Source organism: Balaenoptera physalus (genome assembly GCF_965194825.1).
Source record: "Balaenoptera physalus genome assembly, chromosome: 20".
NCBI classification, from domain to species: Eukaryota; Metazoa; Chordata; class Mammalia; order Artiodactyla; family Balaenopteridae; genus Balaenoptera; species Balaenoptera physalus.
The window spans coordinates 1,824,330-1,843,386 of NC_138901.1; the positions used below are offsets into that span (position 1 = coordinate 1,824,330).

General features: G+C 47.6%; 1 protein-coding gene across 16 annotated transcripts; it reads left to right on the forward strand.

Moving 5' to 3' along the window:
- Positions 1–9,451: 9,451 nt before the first annotated feature.
- Positions 9,452–17,810, forward strand: AMZ2 (archaelysin family metallopeptidase 2). Of its 16 annotated transcripts, none has more exons than XM_082441954.1 (9): positions 9,517–9,589; positions 10,044–10,132; positions 10,423–10,512; positions 11,055–11,337; positions 11,652–11,825; positions 11,911–12,039; positions 14,625–14,788; positions 16,126–16,302; positions 17,563–17,810. In XM_082441954.1, the coding sequence occupies exons 4-9, from the start codon at positions 11,055–11,057 to the stop codon at positions 17,716–17,718; spliced, it is 1,083 nt and encodes a 360-aa protein (XP_082298080.1). In that variant the 5' UTR covers positions 9,517–9,589; positions 10,044–10,132; positions 10,423–10,512; the 3' UTR covers positions 17,719–17,810. The 16 variants fall into 16 exon arrangements, with proteins under 16 accessions (XP_082298088.1, XP_082298079.1, XP_082298082.1 ...); XM_082441960.1 differs by having other exon boundaries at positions 9,569–9,589; positions 17,545–17,810; XM_082441958.1 differs by lacking the exon at positions 9,517–9,589 and adding an exon at positions 9,623–9,680 and having other exon boundaries at positions 17,545–17,810.
- The last annotated feature ends 1,247 nt before the right edge of the window (positions 17,811–19,057 follow it).

The window sequence follows — 19,057 nt, forward strand, 5'->3', positions numbered from 1 at the left end:
GTTGCGGTGCACGGGCTTCTCATGGCGGTGGCTTCTCTTGTTGCGGAGCACGGGCTCTAGGCGCGCGGGCTTCAGTAGTTGTGGCATGCAGGCTCAGCAGTTGTGGCTCGCGGGCTCTAGAGCGCAGGCTCAGTAGTTGTGGCGCACGGGCTTAGCTGCTCTGCGGCATGTGGGATCTTCCCGGACCAGGGCTTGAACCCGTGTCCCCTGCATTGGCAGGCGGATTCTTAACCACTGCACCACCAGGGAAGCCCCACGTGTGTTCTTATAACAGGGAGGCAGAGGGATATTTGACACCCAGAGGAGAAGGTGATGTGAAGACGGAGCAGAGAGACATTTGAAGATGCTGGCCTTGAAGACTGAGGGATGCCGGCCACAAGCCGAGGAACGACGGCCGCCCCCAGGAGCTGGAAGAGGCAAAGAGCAGATTCACCCCTGCAGCTGCCAGAGGGGGTGTAGCCGAGAGACAGTGTTTTCAGACACCCAGCCTCCAGGACTCTGAGACGAAAGACTTCTGTTGCTTAAAGCCACCAAAACTTTGCGGTAATTTCTACCAGCAGCCACAGGAAATGAATACACTGGGCGTCCCCTCAATCACGGACTCTTAACTCACCGCCAGGTCCCTCACCTGGGCCCCAGGTTAAGTGCTTTGGGTATGTTATCTCTCACCCCTCTGAAGTGCCTGTGAGGCAGGAACTGTTAGAACCCCTGCTTCCCAAAGGAGGAAGCTGAGGCACAGAGGTCGGACAGCCCTCCAGAGGTCGCAGAGCTGGCGAGTGACACAGCTACACAGAGGTGGGTGACTCCAGGGCTGCTTCTCTTAGCACTGTGCCAGTCTCCGTCCCAGCTGAACTCATGCTCCTAAACACGCCACCCATGCAAGCTTGCAGGTCCTGGTCATGGAAGTGGTACCTTCTTCTTTCAGTGCCCTAAGTTATAAAGCTACTACGTATCACAACTGCACTCAGAGCTTGTTAGTCCCGTAATGGGGCTTTGAGCACCTGTGTCCTGAGACATGTCACAGGGCAACAAACTGAGACCCTAAGAGGCGGTGGCTTGTTCACCGCCTTAAAGCTGGTCCCTGAAGTTAGAGCCAGAATCAGAAGCTAATTCAGAATGTTCCCACCCAGCACCCCGGATATATTTTAGGAGCAAATTAAGCAGCTGAAAGGTGAGAAGAAATGCTGGCTTGGTTACATGACCCTCGCTATCTAAGGCAGACCCAAGACCATGCTCCAGAACAAAGATCTGAAGTCAAACACACTCTCCTGACATACGTGTTCTGGGCACGTGAGGTGTGATGCTCGCCGCCCACCAGAAGGTGCAAGGGAAGTGGGACAGGGCGCTTCCCGGACGACTGATTGCACGGGGTGGGGGACACCTGGCAAAATGGGCCCATCAACTGGCTGATTGATGGCCCATCAGGATGCCCTCCTACTGGGCGCGCAATTGGATTAACCAGAGCAGCTCCCTGGAGTGAATTGGAGAATGTGGAGAGGATTGACGAGAGACAGACAGACAGACGAGACACAGCAACCAATCTCCAGAGCTACACTGCATCCTGGAAACTTTCCCGGAAGAGGCGTGCATACCCTCACCCCCCACCCCTAAGGCAGCCTCAGCGACTCTCCATTCTTCTGGGTGGATCTGAGCCTCCTGGGTAGTTCACAGGGCACAAAACAGAGGCAAACTGACACAATTAGCAGTATTCGCCCCAGTTTTTGTTTTGCATGTTTGCATTCAGATGAGTACATCTTTTTTCTTTTTTTGGCCATGCCACGTAGCTTGCGGGAGTTCCCTGACCAGGGATTGAACCCAGGTCCTCAGCAGCGAAAGCTCAGAGTCCTAACCACCAGGTCGCCAGGCAATTCCCAGATATCTACATCTTTAATTCCTTTTGGAGGTGATATTCTTTTTTTAAAAATTTATTTTATTGACGTTTAGTTGATTTACAATGTTGTGTTAATTTCTGCTGTACAGCAAAGTGATTCAGTTATACATATATATTATATATTTTTTCATATTCTTTTCCATGTGGTTTATCACAGGATATTGAATATAGTTCCCTGGGCTCTACAGTAGGACCTTGTTGTTTATCCATCCTCTAGATAATAGTTTGCATCCGTTAATCCCAAACTCCCAGTCCGTCCCTCCCCCACCCTCCTCCCCCTTGGAGGGGGTAGTCTTATAAAAAGCCTTCCTGAACTAATTTTGCTGCCTGTCACCCTAGCGAACCCACCTGGGCAAGTCAGATTTGCAAGGGCGCCCTCTCTACTGAGACAGGTCCCAGGAGGGCCCTTAACGGAACCAGCTTCAGGCAGAGACCACACTGTGTTCCTCTTTTTTCACGCTCTAGGGGCCAAAATGAGATGGGGCAACCTGGGACCCCGTTTTTTCTATACACTCTTGTCCGAATTAAAAATGTCCGAAAAATGAATGTTAAACCCTTCACCCGTGGAGGAATGTTTAGTACCTGCCTGAACACAATGCTAACTTGAAAAAATACCTATTCTGTGCTTGCCCATGGTAGAAATAGAGCTGAACTCTATGGGTCATTTGACACTGATGTAGTACGGGTTGCTCAGCCGATCGCAAGGTCGAGGTCCGCGTGTACTGTGCTCATGGGTCCCATTCATATAAGGCTGAACTTCACCAACGGCACCCTCCTCCCCGCAGCCCGCCAGGATCGACAGGACTCCTCTCTCAGGGGACCTTGAGCTCAGGTGTCACCTTTGGGTGACAAAAATGTCATCACAGACTGAGAATTTTACACATTGGTTTCTGGTTTCTTTGGGGGAAAATTGTCAAGGTGAATAACAAAGGAAGCAAAAAGGAGGGCAAGAGGGAAGAAGGAAGACGAAGAAAGCCAAGTGAGTGAAAAGAATAACATTAAAAAGACGAAATAAAAAAATAAAAAAGATAAAAATAGTAATAGCTCCCCTCAACTCCCACCTGGTGCCTGGCCCTGTAGCAGTCTCTCACAAACGTACCGCACAGGTGTTCTAGATGAGGCTCCCAGTGCCCAGAAAGGCCAAGGCACCTGCCTGAGGTCACACAGCTTAGGAAGCACAGAAGCCTGGATTTGAATCCAAGTTCATTTTACTTCAAAGCCCATATTCTCGTTTATCAAGCACAGAAGCATCCTCTAGTCAGTCCTTAAAGAATCTTACAAAATAGAAGGAAAAAGCACAGGAATTCTCTGGAAAATCATAATTTAGAGTTGAAAGGTTGGGTGAAAATGTAACGAGTATGTCCTGGGCTGGCACTGGCAGTTTGGACCTCTTGTGTTATTGAGCAAAGAGGCCATTAAATAAACGAATCACACAAAGGCTGGAGGGAAAAGCACAGCCCCTCGGGGCTGCCTGGTAACCGGGCCACGTGAGGACCATGGCTGAGATGAGAGCATCTTGATGTCATGGAGTTGGCCTAACTCAGCCCTGAACGCCTCCTGGTACAGACCCTACTCAAGTCTCGGCTTTGAGGCGGTTTAATACCACCCCCATGAGACTGTGATCTCTTTATTTTTTTCCTAACTTCTACTATGAAAGGTTTCCAAACATACACAAAATTTAAACTAATAGCACAATGAACAATTCACATTTTGCTATTTGCTGTATCTCTCTCTCTGTCTCTGTCTCTCAGAGACAGTTCCTGCTGCCACCCGCTACCCCCCACCCCGTGAGTTCAAGGTCTCAGTGCCTTTGCACGTGCTGTAGCCTCTGCCTATAACATCTTCCACATGCTCATCTTGTATCATAGCCTCCCACATTTTGTTCCCCCTACTGGGCAGTGAACTTCTGGGGTGGGGATGGTAAGGGAGCTGTTTCTCCTCTTTACTTCTAGTGCCTGACAGGAGAAGGCCCTCTCATTTCTACACTGTTCAGACCATCCAGCAAGCAGCCGTCCTGCTCCTCGTGTCCAGATATGTCATCTTTGAAGGCCCAGCCCAAGTACCTTCTCTTCCACAAAAGCATCCCTGAACTGCATTATTATGAACTTTCATCAAATCTTTAACCGTGGTCATTTTTAAGTCTTTTGTCATTTACAGACAGTTCTGGGTGTACTCTGATGATTTTGCAAATATGTTCCTATAAAAGGGTTTCATCTTTAAGAAATTCATGGAAAAGACTCTGACAAGTACAGGTTTCTGGTAACTGACTGTACTGCTGAACTGAATGAATAAGCATTTTCAGAACTCTAATGAAAAACTGATGAACTCATAAAAGTGCTAACAAAAGATCAAGATGAAAAAAGAAATTAATTACACGGGACTGAGTGAACTGATGAGGATGAGTATAATTTTTGTGACTTTCTGTCTGAATTAAAAAAAAAAAAAATCCCACAAGGACTCAGAGGCAAAGAATATACAAATCAATTTTCACTGCAAAGTAAAGGAGCTGTTATAGTGGAGGATTACTGGACTGAATGTCAATATTATGACATAGTATGAGTGTGTTTCATGTTTGGTAATTGCAATCATTGTTGCTTTTGTTGTGGTCATCCATGTACAATGCTTGGTGTCAGTCTATTTATCTCTTGTAAAAATAAAATACAGTGTGTGTGTGTGTGTGTGAAAAAAAAAAAAAAAAGAAATGCTATAGTTGACAACATAGTGTTACATAATTGAAATTTGCCAAGACAGTAGAACTTAAATGTTCTCACCAAAAACAAAACAAAACAAATAAACCCTAAATATGTGGAAAAAAAAAAAAAAAAAAGCATCCCTGATTCCATCTAGATGGAAGTAATTGCCTTTCTCTGAAGGCCCCGTAGCACTTTATCAAGTCCTCTCGAGTGGTCGTTATTACTGTGTATCTTGGTTTAATTATTTATGCACCTATATTTGCTCCCCCACTAGACTGTGAGCATCTTAAAATCAATTCCATAAGTGGATCATTTTTCTTATCACCACAAGAATCTAGTGCATAGGTGACATAGTTGACATTTAAGAAATTCAGTTAAATTGTACAGATATTTTTTTGAGTGTTTATATGGGCATACAGAGATTGAATGAGGCAGACACAGCAATCTCTGCCTTCTGGGAGCTTACAGTCTATTCTAGAAGTCAGACTGGAAAGCAAGTAATTATGATGTGATGATGGGGTGAAAGGAGAAATAGATGAACTGTTTCAAAGCAAACACAGGGGATTTCCCTGGTGGAGCAGTGGTTAAGAATCCACCTGCCAATGCAGGGGACACGGGTTTGAGCCCTGGTCCGGGAAGATCCCACATGCCACGGAGCAACTAAGCCCGTGCGCCACAACTACTGAGCCTGCACTCTAGAGCCCGCGAGCCACAACTACTGAGCCCGTGTGCCACAACTACTGAAGCCCACGTGCCTAGAGCCTGTGCTCTGCAACAAGAGAAGCCACCACAATGAGAAGCCCGCACACCGCAACCAAGAGTAGCCCCTGCTCGCCGCAACTAGAGAAAGCCCGCGCACAGCAACAAAGACCCAACGCAGCCAAATATAAGTAAATAAATTTATAAAAGAAAAGAATATACATATATATATACATTTATATGTGAATCACTTTGCTGTACAGCAGAAATTAATACAACATTGTAAATTAACTGTACTTCAATAAAATAAATTTAAAAAAAAAGTAACACAAGAAAATCTCTCAGAATGTAAGGATAAGTATCTCAAGATTGAAAGGCCTGGGACTTCCCTGGTGGTCCAGTGGTTAAGACTCCCGTGCTTCCAATGGGGGCACAGGTTCGATCCCTGGTTGGGGAAGTTCTGCATGCCGTTGGCTGTGGCCAAAAAAAAAATTGAAGGGCCCAATGAGTGAGCAACAAAATGAATGGGGGAAAATGTCTCAGGCCAGGACACATCTTTAAAAACTTTACAAACTAAGAGTTCTTCAGCACTCTAAGGATAGAGAGAAAATCGTAAGATCTTCCTTAAAAAAAGCAGGTAACATACCAAGGATTAGGAATCAAAGTGGCGTTACTGGAAGTGAGGAGAAAATGGAAGAGAGTTTTCACAATTCTGAGAGAAAATGATTTTCGACCTAAAATTCCACACCAATCCAGGGAAACTCTCAGTCAAGGATGAGGGTAGAATAAAAACATTTTAAGATAAGCAAGATTTCCAAATATTTACCTCTATGCATCTTTATTCCCAAAGGTTCTGGGGGATGTGCTACAGCAATCAAAGGAGTGAGCCTAGAAAGAGGGGGACAAAGAGTTTAAGAATTGAAGAGACAGGGGATCCAACAGAGCGGAGTGTAGTTCCAGGGTGATACCTATGTAGCAGTCCTAAAGGGGACCAGTTCAGACTGAAACAGGGGGATGGAGAGCTCCAGAATAAAGATTCCCAGAAAAAAAAAAAAAGCAACTGATGTGCTATGTAGAAAATATTATTGGCAAATGTATAACAGAGATGATGACGTATTTTTAAAAAAAATTAGATCATATGAAACTAGGCTAATTAATCTTTTATAATTTAAAACAGAAAGTAAACTAAATAATAGAAATGAAATGATTATGAACTCCAGGCAAAAATAGAGTTCTACAGGAAACAAAGCATGGTCATAGTACACTACTTGACTTTGCAGTGAACAGTGTTTGCGTCATCGTAACATAAGCACTGACTAAAAGAGTCAGTCGAAATTTGTGATGTGCCCACATCAAGAGGAATGGGAGGGGGGGAGAGTGCGGATGAACAAAGAAGTCAAGTCCCCATCTATCATGGCAATAAGTCAGTAGATGATACCTTTCATCAACAGATCAAGAAGTCTCATTACACACACACTGTGTACACATATGGAGATAAATACCAGGGAAAACAGCTGAGGAGCTGAGATCAGGAGCCTCTGGGAAGCTGGCCAACGGGCTGGGGGCTACTCCTCTTCATTACAATCCTTTTCGTACTATTTGGCTTTTAAAGACACGTACTTGGAATATTTTCATAGATTTGGTAATTTTTAAATAAAATCAAAGAAGTAGGAAAAAGAACTATAGTTGATTGTTAATGCACAAGGATCTCTAGTGGAATGTCAGGGTGAGTAAAATTCAGAGATGGTAGGGAAGATGGACTGGGGAGAGGGTGAAGGGGTACAATTAAAATGAGAGTCCATACTGGTATGTTTTAATTGTCCTGTGGTTATTTATGAGAATTTACTTGGTTCTAGAAAATATATACTTAAGTATTTAGGTGTAAATGGACATCATGTCTGCAACTTACTCTCAAATGGTTCAGGGGGAAATATACTTATATTATATTATATTATATTATATTATATTATATTATATTATATTATATATAATAGAGAGAGAGAGACAGAGACAGACAGGAAACATAAAGAGCGACACAGAGGGAGAGAGACAGTGAAAGTAAATGAAGTAAAATGTTAATTGCGGAAACTGGCTGAAGATTACATAGGGATTCTTTATACTATTCTTGCCACTTTTCTGTAAGCTTGCAATTCTTTTTTTTTAAAGAATCAATTTTATTTATTTTTGGCTGTGTTGGGTCGTCGTTGCTGCACACGGGCTTTCTCTAGTTGCGGTGAGCAGGGGCTACTCTTCGTTGCAATGCATGGGCTTCTCATTGCGGCGGCTTCTCTTGTTGTAGAACACGGGCTCGAGGCGTGTGGGCTTCAGTAGTTGTGGCACGTGGTCTCAGTAGCTGTGGCTCACGGGCTCTAGAGCGCAGGCTCAGTACTTGTGGCGCACAGGCTTAGTTGCTCTCCGGCATGCGGGATCTTCCCGGACCAGGGCTCGAACCCGTGTCCCCTGCATTGGCAGGCGGATTCTTAACCACTGCACCACCAGGGAAGTCCCAAGCTTGCAATTCTTTCAAAATACAGTTGACCCTTGAACAACATGAGGCATCAGGAGCGCTGACCCTTTGCAGTCGGAAAATCTGCATATAACTTTTCAGTCAACCCTCTGTATCCTCAGCTTCACATCCATGGATTCAACCAACCGAGGATCTTGTAGCACTGCCATATGTACTTAGTGAAAAAAATCTGTGTATAGGTGGATCTGTGCAGTTCAAACCCCTGTTGTTCAAGAGTCAACTGTAAACAGTTTTGTCACTTGATCGATAAGAAAAAAGTATTGGAATGGTTTTCATTTTACTTTGAGTAAAGTTGAACCCTTTTATGTTAATGGATCATTCAAAGTACCTGTTCTTCGCTCGTTTTCATGTCATGATGTCCATCTCCTTCCTAGTGGTTTGTAAAAGTCATTTAAAAATCCTTCATCTGCCATATACTTTGCATCTCTTTAACCCGTTCTGCAGCCTTCTAATCTTGTTACAAATTTTCTTTTTGGACAACTTGTATGATTCTAAATATGAGAACCTCTTCCAGAGGTTGCTTTGCAGCAGTAGGACAGGGGCTTGGAATGAAAAACAGGATTTAGGAGTATCTTTGAGTTAAGGCTGAGAGAGCAGGAGTCATGTCTGGGGCTGGCTCGGGGGGAGCTGGGCGTCCCTTTAGATGAGGTCGTGAATAAGGGTTTGAGGAAAGAGGATTACAAAGGGCCAGATGTTCCCCAGGTTCCTTCCTAGGAAGCCGTCAGGACAGAGGGGCTGGTGAGCGCGGTGCGAACCTGGGGAAGAATGACGGGAGCTGGACAGAAAGGAGCGAGTGGGAGGCGGGGGCTTCTTCGGAGGCCCCCGCCTCGAAGAGAGGGGGACGCTGATGGCGCGGCGCTGTCTCCTTGGCAGCACTCGGTGGCCTTGGCCAGCCAGACCGTCCACGCGTCCCGACGTTGAGATGAGCGCTGGCCGCACGAAGGGGTAGCACACGGATGAGATGAGGGATCCCCCGCTTCGATCCCGCGACCTCCCAGGGCTGAAGGGGGCCTTCGGGATCGCAGAGGCCGCAGAGCTGCTTCAGTCCTACCGCCCGCGGGCGCCTCTCCTACTTCCCAGCCCGTCTCCAGCGCCTGGAGACACCAGCGGGCGCATCCCGGGAGAAGAGAAGCGCCGCCGAGCCGCGTGTCCCGGAAGCCCCCTCCGCGCCGCCCGCCAGTGGGCGCATCCCCGCTCCGGGCCGTGAGTCCACCTGCGGCCGCCGCGGACTCGCTTCCGCGCCGGTGGACTCTGTCACGCCGAGGGCTCTGCTCACACCCACGGCCAGCCGAGCACGTGCACGAGCAGCTGACCCCGCGGCGCGGGCGCGGCCGGGGAGCGGCGCCCAGGAGAGCGGCGCCCCCGGAGGGCAGGGCGGAAAGGCCGAGCGCGGGGCGGATCTCAGCGCCTCGTGGCCCCCTCGTGACCGCGCTTCGCTCGAGAACCTGGGGCCACGGCGGCCACTAGGACTCGAACCCCACGCCCCCGAGACTGCCTCGCGCGGCCAGGCGGGGCGTAGAGCGCAGCGTGGGGCGCGCGGGCGGGGCGTGGGGCGCGACGGCCGGACGTGGAGCGCGACGGCGGAGCGCGGAGCGCGGAGCGCGGCGGGGGCGGGGCATGGAGCGCGGGGCAGTGACAGGGCGCCAAGGGGCGGGGCATAACGGAGCGTGCGTGCTACGGTGGGGCGTGGCGTCGCGCGAAGAGGCGGGGCACGGCGTCGGGCGCAGAGCACGGCGCAGGGCGGGTGGTGTCGACGCCCGGCGGGATGACGGTGACGGGGTGAGGGTGACGGGGTGAGGCTGGCGGGGTGGGGTTGGCGGGGCCGGGCTGGAGCCTCCGGGCTGGGGCCTCCTGGCCGGGCGGCCGGCTGGTAGAGAATGGAGACGGTCGCGGTCGGTGGGGAGGGAGGAAGATGTGGGAGGAGCAGCCGTGGCGGAAGCGGGGAGGACGGCGGGGGCGGGTGTGTCTCGGGAGAGCCAGGCCAGGCTTCCTCGGGTGGAAAAGACGAAGCGAGAGTCCCCGGGGATCCCCCAGGCCGCCCCCTACCGGGCCGGGTCGCGCTGGCGCGGGGCCGAGCCCAAGGAGCGAGTTGCTATGGACACCCGGCGGGGGTGGCCGTCCGGTTCCGGTCCCGGCGCGCCGGCAGCTCTCGGGCCCCCATCCCCCGAAGTGACTCCCACCTGGGAGGCCGAAGGAGGCCTCCTGACCTTTGACACCGCCTTTTTACTGTTAGGGTGAAGGCGCCACGCGCTCCCTCCCAGGCCCGGACATGCCGGTCCTTGTGAGACAGAAACTTGAGAGGGGGCCGTCCTCTCCCTGAAGGTGGGTGGAACGACAGGACGTTGTCCTGGAGGAGAAGTCGCATTTCGGCCCATTGTGGAGCAGTGAGGACGAGCCCCTGCTCGTAGGAGAGCTTTGACGAGAGAGAGCTTCGTTTTGGGGATTTCTTCCACACTCTGGAACTCCAGAGTTCAGATGTCCAGCCAGGACAGCCATTCGCTTAAACTTTCCCATCAATTGTCTATCATTAAAGTGGAGGAAATGTCGATAATTAGAAAATATGATAGTTCCAGACAGTGACGTCCAGTTTTTTCCTTTCCTCACTCACAAAGCCTCGCGGTGGAACAGCTGTCTGACCCGTTCAAAGGGAAGGATGAAACCTCTGCGCAGGCACGCGATGTGAATGGAAGAGGCCTGTCACGGTGGGTCTGGCTTTTAGTCACCTGGTGTCTTCCTCAGGGTGACACGACCCGGAGACGACGAACTTCAGTGGCTGAGATATATTATCAGCCCGCAGTTAAGTTACAGAAACGGCAAGATTTACATTAGTTCTCTTTCCATTTGGTCGTGAGCATCTTTGAGTCACACTGGAAAGGATGAGTATTTTTCACGTGGCCCTGATGAGTCAGTTCGTAATATTATTACCCAAATGGCAGAAGGAAATGGGAAATCAGGTCGTGTCTTATGGTTACCACTAGGTTTTATAATAGGAGCAGGTTCCCTAAGAGATGGAGGAATGAATTTCATGGTTGTCTTTTCACTCTTTCAGAGACCCTCCCCCAAGAAATTGATTAGAAATGGGCAAAGCAAACAGTAATTTGGCGTGATCAGTCCAAGGCATTGGCAATCAATCCGTCATTCCATGCTAGGGAGAAATAAAAGATGTCTGTGGAGGACGTACATTGATTAAAGTCACCAGTGTGGATATGCATTTTACATTTGACTTCTTGTGTCTTTCTGGTAGATGCAAACAGTACGGCACTCTGAACACACACTAAGGACAGCTCTCATCTCAAAGAACCCAGCGCTTGTGTCACAGTATGAGAAGTTAGATGCTGGGGAAAAGCGTCTGATGGACAAAGCCTTCCGGCCAGACAGTGATCTCTTTGGACCCATTACTTTGCATTCGCAGTCAGACTGGATAACCTCCCATCCTGAGGCTCCCCAAGACTTTGAAGAGTTTTTCAACGATCCTTACAGAAAGACGCCTTCTCCACAGAAGCACAGTATTTATATACAGTGCATTGGTATGTATTGGCTTTGGTTTGGTTTTGCAATGGTGCTGTTGCCAGGGATAGTTTGGCTTGTCGATCTCATTCAAGCGGGCAGTCTTTATAATCATTTTTGACGTTCATTCCCAAGGTGGAAGTTTTGTAGCCAAACTGCCTTAAAAGAGGATGTTTTGTTTCTTTCTAATTCGTATTCACCTCAGTGAACGATAAAGGTGTATTGAAAATTTACAGTTGGTTTGTGTCTAATTCCAAATTTCTAATTCTAGACTGAGGTAAAGGCTATTTTAATCATCTCATAGTCTGTCTTTAAATTTTCTTCCATATTATAGGATTGCTAGGAAACACCAGAAGTATCAGTGAAGAATATGTGAAATGGCTCAAGGGCTACTGTGAAGCATTTTTCTATGGCTTGACGGTAAAACTCCTAGAACCAGTTCCTGTCTCTGCAACGAGGTGTTCCTTTAGAATCAATGATAACACGCAGAACCTACAGATTCATGCAGGTGAATTAAACAGCTTTACGACGTGAATTGAGCTATACGTATATGTGTGTATATATATATCACATGCGCGTTTCTTTTTATATAGGGCAGATCCTGAAGTTCTTAAAAAAGAGGAAACCTGAAGATGCTTTTTGCGTTGTGGGAATAACAATGATCGATCTTTACCCAAGAGACTCCTGGAATTTTGTCTTTGGACAGGCCTCTCTGACAGATGGTATTCCTTTTTGACATTGTTGGTAGACACTTCCTCAACTTGAGACTATTTGAAGATTTTAAAAGAGGGAAAAAATTCCAACCAATTACAATTTTGATACTTAAGACTGTATAGTATTTCTGGTGTGGCATCCTGCCGTAAAGGGAAGGATGCTGTTGATAGACCCCTTTGATCTGGGTTTCTCCACAGGTTGGCCGTTCAGTGCCTGTGTGACCTTGAAGCTAATAATACCTATTTCACAGTGTCAGTTTGAGATCATTTACATAAGAGTGCTGACCCGTAAGAAGTGTGTACATACGCCTGGCACATATATAGGCGTTCAGCACAACAGGTGGTAAATGTAGGTAATTCAGTGGCAAGGTGAACTAAATAAGTTAAGGATATTTGAATTGTCATTAATATAAACGAAAATCTTGCTAATTGTTTTTCAGCTCTTTTAGTAATCTTGCACAGATGAGGTAGCTGTGGACTGATTTACAAGTGTGCTTCATATCCAGTGTCTCAGGACATTTTGTTATTTTATTTATGGTCAATTTCAGTCTTTGACTTGAAATAAAATAAACTTTGACTCATTGTGAACCCGCTTGATAACACTGGGGGTGGGAAAGGATCCAGAAGCAAATCGTATTTTTGCCTATTTTGTGTTTTTTTTTTGCCTTCTCCCCACCCCTCTGTTTTTGCTCTTATTTTTCTACCCTTATCCCCCAGGATCTAAAACAGGTTTGAAGGGGAAAAGTCCAGTAAACTAAGGGGCATGATTGTCCATTAGCGTTCTAGGGATGGGGAGCAAGTACCAGGGCCTGTATGAGTACAGAGGTTATAGACTGGCTGTTACATCAGCCCCAGGGTTTGCTGGCGTGGGAGCTCTCGCTAACAAATGTTTCTTCCTATTAGAGACACTCCTCTCCTCCCCGTTCATCAGAGGTGGGGGCCCAGGGTGCCGTGGAGCCTCCTCTTCCCTCCCAGCCCTTCATCCTCTCCCAGCCCTTCATCCTCACTCTGCATTTACATTCTTACAGCGCCAGACCCCCTGCCCCCATGACCTTACTAACACACGCTCTCGCAGACTTGGGTCACTGCTGTCCCCCTGAGTTTTTGTACAAGTTTTCTATCAGAAATTTATATGAGCTCAATCTTTATTTCCCCTTTTATTATTAACCTGATAGAGATGGAACCATTAAAAAAATTTTTAAACAATGTGTTTATCTAGATATTGTTAACTAATATATCTTATGCGTTTGAGGAGGTCAGGAAGCACTCCCCCCAAATGTTTCTATTTCTTTTTTTTTTTCTCAGTAAGTTTCTTAAATATTGTGTGACGTAAGAGAAGATGTAGTAGGAGAGCAGGGTTGATCTGCCGTGCAGTGAGACAGTATCCTACTACAAGTGACTTCATTCTCTCCAAGTTTATAAAGATTGGTATTTTAAAATTGAGAAATATTTAATTACCAAAGGAAATAATCTGTTGGTAGGATTATTAGAAGAAAAAAATGTTCTTGCTGAAGGTATTATAGTGAAATACACCCACACTTGTTTGGTCAGAGGAGGTCACTTGTGACGTGAGTAGGTTTAGTTTTTTCTTAACTTCCAGAATGCTCTCTTCCCCTAAATCTCAAATACCAAGGTGGGGTGAGGTGCATTCTTTTTGAATCAAATTAGGTTGGACAAACTTACTATGAGCTCACTTCCTTAACACAAATGTTCCTTACTACTTTCGAAGAGCAACTGAAAGAGGCGTACATGAAAGCGACAATGTAAACAAGTGGAATTATAAAGCAGTCAGTGCCCTTTAGAATGAGTGGTGCGTCAGTGTGTTCTCTGGGCAGAGATGGTTGAAACTAGCCTAGGTGCCACAGGAAGTCAGTTACAGGGCTGTTTGTTCTGGTCACGGGCACAGCTGCAGAGAGAGTTGTGCTGTGTTTACAGGGGGGGAGGACAGGAGAGGTTCTTCTGTCTGAAGGCAGGGTCCAGACATGGTCACCAAGGCAGTGGGGCAGTGGCCGGATGTCTTCCTGTATAGCAGGGCACAAGGGAAGGACGGGACCCTCAGTGACATGCACGGCACCGAGATCTGTTTACCGTGATCTTCCAGAGTGAGGTCATGAGCCTGCAGTTCAGTCACTCTGTCGCTCCTTTTGGAGTACCTGATTTGGCTATTTAAGAAAATGACTTCTTTTTTTTTTTTGCCACTTGGCTTGCGGGATCTTAGTTCCCCAACTAGGAATTGAACCCGGGCCCACGGCAGTGAAAGCGCAGAGTCCTAACCACTGGACCGCCAGGGAATTCCCCCAAAAATGACTTCTTTTGTGGGGAAAAAAACTCTCTGGAACTTACAATTTCTCAAGAACTTGACGTCAAGATCATTGAGTTTTACAGAGCAGAGCAGATTGGATAGCGGAAGATTCTGATCGGGAAATCTGGGGCAGAAGTTTCCTTTGGGCAAACCTTAGCCGAGCTTAGTGGGGCTGCGGGCACTCACTGGGACCGATGGGCACTCCCCAGCCAGGTGCCCGAGCGGGCTCTTTTTTAGTCTTTTCCTCAGGAATCTTCCTCTTATTCTGTCATTGTTTGTCCTCTTTTCCTAGGTGTGGGGATATTCAGCTTTGCCAGGTACGGCAGTGATTTTTACAGCTCACACTACGAAGGCAAACTGAAGAAGCTGCAGAAGAAATCTTCAAGTGACTACTCAGTTTTTGATAATTATTACGTTCCTGAAGTGACTAGTGTTTTGCTGCTTCGGTCCTGTAAGGTGAGCCGTTCAAACCGTCCCCCGGAGTGTTTTTTTTTTTTTTTTTTTTTTTTCAGGAGTGTTGTTTTAAGAGATCTCGATCCCCTGAACTTACGTATCCGCGGTCCTTAAGGTGGTTTCATAAATGAGTTTGTGTCATTTGTATACTTCTGGTGGATATTGCTTGACTGAAGTTACCAATAAAACCAGAATGTAAATGGTACCTTCATACTGAAATGTACAGTATCTGTGACAGTTTTTTGTCCTATTAGTTACACGCGGCCTTGGCTGTACCCGTCTCCTGACCATTAGCTTAATTCCAGAATTCTGGGCGGGTAGGGACGCCGTGCTCGTCAAGTCGGGCTAACTCCCGGGGGCCTGCGGGAGCCCTGCGCTCTGGCCCCTGGCGGGGAACGGCCTTCCCCTTGGGCTCCGGGCCGCCTACTGCAGCTGCTGGTTCCTCGTGGCTCCCCCTGCCCTGCTCTGTGGAAAGCCTGTCTCCTCGTTTCCCCCCTTCTTCATAGCCAGACGGGCTTTTCCGCTTTCACCACTGCTGTGTGTCGGGGTAGAGAACGACACCTGATGGAATGACGGTTTCAGAGTACAGCCGACCCTTAAGCGACATGGCTTTGAACTGCATGGGTCCGCTGCTGTGTGGTGTTTCTCACTGGCGCCATAGGTACTGCCCTACCTCAAGGGCCCGCGGAACTGCGGATGCAGAGGGCTGACTGTAAAGCCAGAGCAGGTTCTCGACTGCAGGGGGGTCGGTGCCCCACCCCCGCTTGTTCAAGGGTCAGCTGTACGTTCCCTGCATTAATGTGCTTGTTAACATGCAGTTCAAGCTCCTCCCCTCCTACCTACCAACTCGGCATCTCTGGGGGAAGGGCCTCAGAATCTAAATGTTAGCAAGCACCCCTCTGGTCCAGAGCAGTGGTCTCAACCAGGGGTGATTTTGCCACCCAGGGAATATTTGGCCGTGTCTGGAGACATTTCTGGTGGTCACAGCGGGGGAGGGCATGCTACTGGCATCTAGTGGGTAGAGGCCAGGGCTGCTGCTCAACACCCTACCATGCTCAAGACACCCCGCCCCGACCCCGCCAAGGAATGATCCTGTCCAACGTGTGAGTGGTGTCGAGGTGGAGAAGCCCTGGTGGGGAAGTAATGAAGCCCAGAGAGGAAGGCAGTAAGACATTCAGGGAAATGAGGGTCTAAGTCTTTGGGCAGACTGAGGTTTTGGTGGTGATGGTAAGGGAGCTCATTCCTGTGAATTGGTTTCTTGGAAGAGCATGCAAAAGAAGGGGGTGTACCTTGTTGCCGATGACCGTGGCGCTGTAAGCCTCCATGTGAATGTCTTGCAGACTTTAACCCATGAGATTGGACATATCTTTGGACTTCGGCACTGCCAGTGGCTCGCATGCCTGATGCAAGGCTCCAACCACTTGGAAGAAGCTGACCAGCGTCCCCTCGACCTTTGCCCTATCTGTTTACGCAAGTTGCAGAGTGCTATCGGCTTCCACCTTAAAGACAGATACAAAGTAAGTGGGGGAAGCCATAAAGGGGGAAGTGGTTATTTAAGTAGCAAACTACCATTTTCTATTAGGCCCTTCTCTGGAGGTGATTTATCAGAGGAAATTAGTGCAAAGGTAGGCAGGAAGCTGTGGTTTAAAAAAAAATGCAAAGAAATATCTTTCTTAAAAACTTTGACTTGCCTTACACTTAAAATTCAATGAGAAATGGTGGAAGAGGTTTCTGTGTCTCCCGTTCGTTTAGGGCCAGAGAGCTTGACTTCGCAGAGCAGAATAAATATTGATAAGCGAGGCAAAGTTCATGTTTAAAAATTCTATGAAGGGACTTCCCTGGTGGCGCAGTGGTTAAGAATCCGCCTGCCAATGCAGGGGACACGGGTTCCAGCCCTGGCCCAGGACGATCCCACATGCCGTGGAGCAACTAAGCCTGTGCGCCACAACTACTGAGCCTGCGCTCTAGGGCCTGTGAGCCACAACTACTGAGCCTGCGCTCTAGAGCCTGTGCGCCTGCAGCCCGTGCTCCACAACAAGAGAAGCCACCGCAATGAGAAGCCCATGCACCACAATGAAGAGTAGCCCCTGCTCACCACAACTAGAGAAAGCCTGCACACAGCAATGAAGACCCAAGACAGCCATAAATAAATAAATAAATAAATTTAAAAAATAATAATAATAAATTTACATTTAAAAACCCCAAAAACTATGAATATGTGGAAGTGATTTATCTTTCCACATATGGGACAAGGGTATGATATTCATTAGGAGGAAGGCGTGATTTTAAGAAGGAGGGAAAGTAATCTCGATGTGCAAGTGAATGTGTGTCCACAAACATAGCGACTGCAGTCCATGTCTACATGTGTGTCGTCACATATGTATATGTGCCATGCCTATGTGTACACCTAACAGGTGTATACATATCCCCATCAAATTACAACCACGGTATAATGCCTTGTGGAACACTTAGCAAGTTGAGAAAAGAAAATAATTATCGTCCCACCTTCAAAAAACTGTGAGGACTAAGTGTAATTCTGTCTAATCTTCTCTCCTGTGCATCCTCATGACTGTCCTGTGTGCTCACAGCTGGCATGTTTCTGGTGCGTGCCCTTTGACAAGCATGGTCTCACCTTCATGACCATCTTTATCAAATGGAACATCTCCATGGGGTAGCATAAGTCACTGATGTAGATAACTTGATTCGGAAGCTAATGTTTTTCTCTTGCCGAAGTCTGTTTTGCTGGGATTTGTTAAAAGGTGAACGTGTTTTTAAAGGCGCTGGTGAGGTGGGTTGATGCCGAGTCCACTGACACACCTACAGTTTCTCCGGAATGTAGCCGTGAGGATCCTCTGAGTTTGCCCAAACCTGTGGAAGCCTTTAAGGAATGGAGAGAGTGGATAACAAAATGCCTTGCTGTTCTTCAGAAATAAGAACCTTCAAATAGGAGTAATTAAACACTTGCACTTTATGCTTTCATTTGGGTGGAGTACTGTACTGCATTGGAATAAACTGTTACACTGATTCTGCGCTGTGTCAAAGTAACAGAGTGGAATTTTTTTTTAAAGCACTGGAAGTTCGAACTGAGGCTCATTTACAATGATAAAAACTCGAAACTCTTTCTCTTCTGTCTTAGTAGCCTGGTCTGTGGCAGCAAGCACAACATTTCCATTCTTCAGATACATTTATGTCTCCTGAGAGAGCTAGGGCCAGCAGTAAGTAGTAAGTAACAAATCCTGTAAAAATAGCTCTCCCCATCCTGAGAAAGGATTTCCAAGGAACATAATTTCCAGAGGAGGATTTCTGGTGGTTTTTAGAAAGAGGTGCTCCGGGTCTGCTGACCGGGCCAGGTCACTTTCTCCATTCACACCCCTCTGCTGTTCTGCAGACTTTTCCGCCCTTGGGCGCTGCCTTACCTCTTCTTTTCCTTTGCTGACTGTTAGCTCATCCCTGAAAGAAGCAGCAGCTCGCTTCAGTTCTAGCAGCTTAAACTATGACCTCCTCTCAAGAACATTTTCCAGTGAAAATGCCCGTGGTACTTGCACTACGCCAGCCTTGGATGCTTGTGGGGACATTGCAGTTCTCAGCTTTCACAGAGAGAGCCCTTTGTGAGGGGTCTTGCAGATAATTTGTTGTAGTTGTTACCGAGTCCAAGGTTGAACCGCTGGCCGGCACAGCAGGCCGGTAAGTCGAGAGGCGAGTTTTGGGGGCAAGGAATTTTGTGACCTTATTCAGAAAGCCAGCAGACCGGGAAGATGGTGGACTAGTGTCCCAAAGGAGTTAGAATTCAGGCTGCTTTTATACCAAAAGGGGCGGGGGCGTGGTTGGTTGTTGCAAACTTCTTGGTGTCAGAATCCTTTGTTCTTGCAGCTGTCCCCGTAGGTCAGGTCACCACGTTCCTGTAAACCTCCAACAAGATAAATGTTATTCTGTTCTGCAGCTTTTCCTCTGTATATGAATGAAAAAGTGTTACACCCTTAAAGGTCAGAGCCTTGAGAATGGGCTCTTCTGTATATTTCAGGCTCTAGGCAACATTCTTAAATTGGAGCAGAAGCTGTAGAGCAGGAAGGTTAAAGTGAAAGATACAGATCCAGTATGGAGTCAGGTTTGTTCTTCCCTCTTACATACTGGTCCTTACGGTTGTGAGTGTCGCACTTTTTCTGTCGCATTGTTTCTTTGAGGGAGAGTGTCGGGTGGGGTTCCCCGTGGGTGTGCCAGGAATGCCCACCACAGCCTGTCTGGCTGGGAACATGGGCTGGATTCCCACGGTAG

Coding starts and splice junctions, on each gene's coding strand:
- AMZ2 (XM_082441962.1), top strand. CDS start 11,055: ATGCAAACAGTACGGCACTCTGAACACACACTAAGGACAGCTCTCATC. Junction 11,338..11,651: donor TATTTATATACAGTGCATTG/GTATGTATTGGC, acceptor TCCATATTATAG/GATTGCTAGGAAACACCAGA. Junction 14,789..16,125: donor TGCTGCTTCGGTCCTGTAAG/GTGAGCCGTTCA, acceptor AATGTCTTGCAG/ACTTTAACCCATGAGATTGG.